Source organism: Lipotes vexillifer, unplaced genomic scaffold (genome assembly GCF_000442215.2).
Source record: "Lipotes vexillifer unplaced genomic scaffold, Lipotes_vexillifer_v1.1 scaffold311, whole genome shotgun sequence".
Classification (NCBI taxonomy): domain Eukaryota; kingdom Metazoa; phylum Chordata; class Mammalia; order Artiodactyla; family Lipotidae; genus Lipotes; species Lipotes vexillifer.
The window spans coordinates 6,572,435-6,578,809 of record NW_006791012.1 but is presented as its reverse complement, the minus strand read 5'-3'; the positions used below and the strand labels follow the sequence as shown (position 1 = coordinate 6,578,809).

The 6,375-nt window shown below is 41.6% G+C and overlaps 1 protein-coding gene across 1 annotated transcript in view; it reads left to right on the top strand.

Moving 5' to 3' along the window:
• COMMD1 (copper metabolism domain containing 1) overlaps positions 1-6,375 on the top strand; it is a 158,032-nt gene continuing 151,657 nt past the window's right edge. The window contains exon 1 of the mRNA XM_007464130.1: positions 1-201. Coding sequence (XP_007464192.1) covers positions 25-201 — 177 coding nt within the window. The 5' untranslated portion in view covers positions 1-24. The remainder of the gene's footprint in view (positions 202-6,375) is intronic.

Genomic DNA, 6,375 nt, shown 5'->3' with positions numbered 1-6,375 from the left:
TGGGGGGCGGGGCCTCCGCCAACTATGGCGGGCGAGCTTGAGGGCGCTAAACCTCTGAGCGGGTTGCTGAGCGGCCTGGCTCAGGACGCTTTCCATGGGCACCCGGGCATCACGGAGGAGCTGCTGCGGAGTCAGCTCTATCCGGAGGTGCCACCTGAGGAGTTCCGCCCCTTTATGGCGAAGATGAAGGGGATTCTTAAGGTACCGCTACTCCCTGCAGCCTCCGCCGCGGAGTCGAATCTCTTCCCCGCCGCCCTCCGACTCGTCACCCCAGAAGCTGAAAGGCTTCCCTCCTCAGACCTTCGCTCCAGGGGCTCCACATTACGCTCCTTCAGATCCCCAGCACTCGCTCTGTCCCTTTTCTCACTTTCTTAGGGCTCCCCGCAGCAGTGCTGACCGACACCCACCGGAGAACACTTGGGTTTTGTCTCCAGACACTTCTCTCGTGTAGCTTACGATTTCGAGTTGCCTCGGCGGATCTGTGCGCTCCATACTTTTTAAAATTAAGAGCGATCAAGCTATCAGCTTTCCCAGGCCGTGGAAGTGTTCAAGAATGTTAAAGTGATCATGTGTGTGCCGGGATAAGGGGTGGGTTAGCCGGAGTGAATCCCAGTCAAGCAGTCCACTGTATGGTTAAGAGAGCACGTTCACCAGCTTGAAGTCAAAGAGTAGCTCAGCCTGTCCAATAGAAATGTAATGAGAGCCAAACATGCAATTTTTACAATTTCTAGTAGCCACATTAAAAAAGTAAAAAGAAAAAAGTGAAATTAATTTTAACATTTTGTTTAACCTAGTATATCCAAAGTATTATCTCTTCACGTGTAATCAATATACAAAATATTAATGAGATGTTTTAGATTATTTTTTTCACTAAGTCTTTGAAATCTGGTGAGTATTTTACACTTAAATCACATGTCAGTTTGGACTAGTCACATTCCAAGTGCTCAACAGTCGCTTGTGGCTAATGGCTACCATATTGGACAACACTGGTTTAGACTAAGAACTAGTGATAGGACTGAATCTAGTAATTAAGTGTACTCTAGAGATAACCTGTAAAAATTATTTTTGTGGGCCTCCTATGTGTTAGGAACTCTGTTAGACATGTTATATTTTATTTAATTTGTTTCTTGCAAAAACCTTATGTGGTGTACACCCATTTTAAAGATTAGGAAACAGGCTCAAGGAGTCTAAGCATTTAGCCTAAGCATTACACTTTGATTAAAGTCAGTGTTGATATTTCATCTGTTATCCTTTTGCAGTTACTGTGTTTCAAAACTGCTTATGATACCTTAAAAAGGCAGTTTTTTTTTTTTTAAAGATTTTGTTGTTATGGACCACTTTTAAAGTCTTTATTGAATTTGTTACAATATATGTATATTTTTACATCTTTATTGGAGTATAATTGCTTTACAATGCTGTGTTAGTTTCTGCTATATAACAAAGTGAATCAGCTATATGTATACATATATTCCCATATCCCCTCCGTCTTGAACCTCCCTCTCATCCTCCCTATTCCACCCCTCTAGGTGGTCACAAAGCACCGAGCTGATCTTCCTGTGCTATGCGGCTGCTTCCCACTAGCTATTTTACATTTGGTAGTGTATATATGTCCATGTCACTCTCTCACTTTGTCCCAGCTTCCCCTTCCCCCCAGCCCCCCACCCCCTAGTCCTCAAGTCCATTCTCTACGTCTGCGTCTTTATTCCTGTCCTGCCCCTAGGTTCATCAGAACTATTTTTTTTTAGATTCCATATATATGTGTTAGCATACGGTATTTGTTTTTCTTTTTCTGACTTACTTCACTCTGTATGACAGATTCTAGGTCCATCCACCTCACTACAAATAACTCAGTTTCGTTTCTTTTTTAAGGGTGAGTAATATTCCATTGTATATATGTGCCACATCTACTTTATCCATTCATCCGTCAGTGGACACTTAGGTTGCTTCCATGTCCTGGCTATTGTAAATAGTGCTGCAGTGAACATTGTAGTACATGTCTCTTTTTAAATTATGGTTATGAATTTGTTACAGTATTGCTTCTGTTTTATGTTTTGGTTTTTTGTCCACAAGGCATGTGGGATCTTAGCTCCTAACCAGGGATTGAACCCTCACCCCCTGCATTAGAAGGTGAAGTCTTAACCACTGGACCGCTGGGGAAGTCCCCTATGTTTCTTTTTTTAAAACTGCTTTTGCTTAGAGGATTTGAATCTGGACAAAAAAAACAAAGCAATTATTTCACAGAAAGTAAATGGATTGTCTCATAGAAATGTAAGGAGTAATATCTCATATGTGATTCTAGACATTCTAAGTAATTTTAGTTGATATCATAAATCACTAGTGAATACCTTGTATTTCTATCAAATATTACCCTTTGAGTGGTCAGAAAAGGTTTCCTAGAGAATTTGACATCTTACCTGAGTTTCTGAAGTGTTTGCTAGGTCTACAGGGGATGAGGATAAGGGACTGCAGGCCAAAAAGTAAGAACAGCACTTGTGTAGGCAGTGTCTTAGGATTTCTAAATATTGGGGGCTACTTCTCTCTAGGTGGCCCGTATTTTGATTCTTTTGTTTTGTTATGAGATAAAAATTGCAGTGTACTGCGAGAAAAGATTGTCTAGAAACTCTCTTTCTTATTTTCTTTAAAATACATTGCTAAATAATATCTAGGTCTTGCTCTCACTATTCTCAGTCCCCTGCCCGAGGCTAGAATACTTAAGTTTTCTGAGTGGTTTTTGAGTAGCATGGTTCTTTTGGTATTGGGAGTAGAATAGAAGATTTGTCTGTGCCTGGCAGCACAGCTTCTGCACAGCTGCTGGTCTGAGGTACCAAGGGAAATAGCCTTTGATTGTTTGACTTAAGGCTGAAACTATGGGCTCAAGATAACATCTAGTTCCAATCTTTATTTACCTTATAAGCAACGCTGAGGGATAAAACATCTCTCTAATTCTTATGGAAACGTAAAAAGCAAACATGATATTTAAACAAAAAGGCTTTGAGCAGAGATGGAACGTCTAGCTGCAATAAAAGAGAACATACACAAATAAACATGATGCAAGGATGCTGTAGCATTTGGAAATAGAGGTCTGAGTGGACTACTGTGGACAGAAAAGAGATATTAGTTCCTTCTGGCAGATGGAGATGCCATTTTTGTTGGGTTTTTTCCCCCAAATAATTAATTATTTATTTAAAGCTGCATTGGGTCTTTGTTGCTGCACGCAGGCTTTCTCTAGTTGCGGCGAGCGGGGGCTACGCTTCGTTGCGGTGCGCGGGCTTCTCGCTGCGGTGGCTTCTCGTTGCGGAGCACGGGCTCTAGGCGCGTCGGCTTCCGTATTTGTGGTGCGCAGGCTCAGTAGTTGTGGCTTGCAGACTCTAGAGCACAGGCTCAGTAGTTGTGGCGCACGGGCTTAGTTGCTCCGCGATATGTGTCCTGCTCCCGGACCAGGGCTCGAACCCGTGTCCCCTGCATTGGCAGGCAGATTCTTAACCACTGCACCACCGGGGAAGCCCCATTTTTGTTGTGCTTGAAGAACTTGTAGAGTATTTTAGACTGAAATGCAGGGCAGCCACATAGGGCATTTAGACTAAGAATATAGCTGAGGTGGGGCAGGAAAACGTGGAGCAGCTTCAAGAAATGGTGAATAGCCCAATTTGACCAATGCATGGCCATACCCAATGTGGAGTATTGGTGTAGGAGGCAAGAAAAAGTGAACCAACTTTTTTATTCCTACTAACCTTTACTCCTGCATTTTTAGCAGGGTATTTTTTTCCCCTTCAATTTAAACAATTTTGGTAAAGTACATAAAACATAAAATTTATCACCTTAACCATTTTAAAATATGCAGTTCATTGGTATTAAATACATTCATAATATTGTGCATCCATCACAACCATCTGCATCTATAACTCTTTTCATCTTGTAAAACTGAAACTCTGTACCATTAAACAGTGACTCCCTATAAACCACTCTCCCACCCTTCTACTTTCTGTCTCTATGATTTTGACTACTCTAAGTATCTCATATAGGTGGAATCATACTGTATTTGTCTTTATGGTGACTGTCTTATTTCATTCAGCATAATGTCTTTAAGGTTCATCCATGTTGTGGTATATGTCAGAAATTCCTTACTTTTTAAGGCTGAATAATAGTCCATGTGGTATGTATATACCACATTTTGCTTATCCATTCACCTGTCAGTGGACACTTGCGTTGCTTCCTTGTTTTAGCTATTGTGAATAATGTTGCTATGAACACGGGTGTACAAATACTGCTTTGAAACCCTGCTTTCAATTCTTTTGGGTATATACCCAGAAGCAGGATTGCTGGATCATATGGTAATTCTGTTTTTAATTTTTTGAGGAACTGCCATTCTGTTTTCAACAGCAGCTGTGTCATTTTACATTCCCACCAGCAGTGTACAAGAATTCCAATTTCTTCACATCCTTACCAGTTATTTTCTGTGTGTGTGTGTGTGTGTGTGTGTGTGTGTGTGTGTTTTGATAGTAGTCATACTAATGAGTATGAAGTGAGCAGGGTATATGTTTTCACGTATTTATGAGAGCACGGGTCAAAACAGTTTTTTCTTTTGTCTGTGGAGTCTCAACAATCTTGAATTCAACATGCAGGCTAGAATAAAAGCAGTGAGGAAAAATACTAAAGAAAAAAATGTAGGAGTCTAAGCAGAGGGAAAAAAACTGAGGATAAAAATGAAGTAGTACCTCAGTTGTCATTTGGTGGCCATACCTTTCAATCATCTATAGAACATCAAGTTCTATAAAGAGAGTGAAAATGAAAAGGGACAACAGGGATAGGAGGAAAGGGAAGGAGGGATGTGTAACTCCCGGCAGGGAATGGGCAGTGGGTACACATTAATAATCTCCTTATTGCCAGCTGCCTGCATTCATTTATTCATAGCCCATGTTTCAAGTTCAGGTGCTTCCTGAGCTGTAGCCTTTCCCTCTAATCTTCATGTTCCTTGCCTGGGTGTAGTGTACTGATTGCTCACATTTGTACTGGTCCGTGTTTTCCACTTGAACTGGAGCTTTTCTACCTTACTTGGCTGGGATATTGACCCTCTGTAGCTTTGCCTGTTGATCACAAAAGGACAAACCCTTCATCTGCTTGTAGATACGTGAAGCTGACTGTTCACTTGCTTTAGTTTTATTTTTTGGTATCTCCTGTGAAACAGTGAAATCAGTGAATTGAGAGTGGTGTGTTTAGTTAGGGAAATGACATCCTATATAGATACTCTGCCTTTTTTAAAAAAAAAATTTATTTATTTATTTATTTAGTCTGTGCCAGGTTTTAGTTGGGGCCCGCGTGATCTTTAGTTGCGGGATCACGGCATGTGGGATCTTTTTTTTTTTTTGGTTGCAGCATGCTTGCGGGATCTAGTTCCCAGACCAGGGATCGAACCCGGGCCCCCTGCGTTGGGAGCTCGGAGTCTTACCCACTGGACCACCAGGGAAGTCCCTCTCATTGTGGTTTTGATTTACATTTCCCGATGATTAGTAATGTAGAGCATCTTTTCATGTACCTGTTGGCTATCTGTATGTCTTCTGTGGGAAAATAGTTGCTCCGCAGCATGTGGGATCTTCCCAGACCAGGGCTCGAACCCGTGTCCCCTGCATTGGCAGGTGGATTCTCAACCACTGCACCTACCAGGGAAGCCCCGGCATGTGGGATCTTTAGCTGTGGCATGAAGGATCTTTAGTTGTGGCATGTGGGCTCTTTTTAGTTGTGGCATGCATGTGGAATCTAATTCCCCAACCAGGTATCGAACCCAGGCCCCCTGCATTGGGAGCTGGGAGTCTTACCCACTGGTCCACCAGGGAAGTCCTACTCTGCCGTTTTTAGCTAATTTTTTTTTTGCTCACATTTGTAATTTCAACTTCTCGTAGATATGTGTTTGCATACTCTCTATTTCTTGCTCCTGCTGTTAACCTCGCGGGTATGCTCCTTAATTCTAGTTTACTAGAGTTCTAGAGAAGGATCTTTAACTATGAAGCTGGATCACAGGTTGTACACTTATGTTCTGTACTCACTACTTCCCTCTGTTGGTGATGATATTATATTTCATCACTGAAATCTCATGTTAAACAAAAAATTTTTTAAAAAATATTTATTTATTTATTTAGGCTCTGCCAGGTCTTAGTTGTGGCATGCAGGCTCTTTAGTTGCAACATGCATGCGGGATCTAGTTCCCCGACCAGGGTTCGAACTCGGGCCCCTGTATTGGGAGCGCAGAGTCTTACCTACTGGACCACCAGGGAAGTCCCTAAACAAAAATTTTTGATGAAAATTCTATTGAATTTTTTTGGTTTATTGATATAATTCTTTGTTCAGTTCTGTCAATCAAACGTTAATTTTTCCATTTCT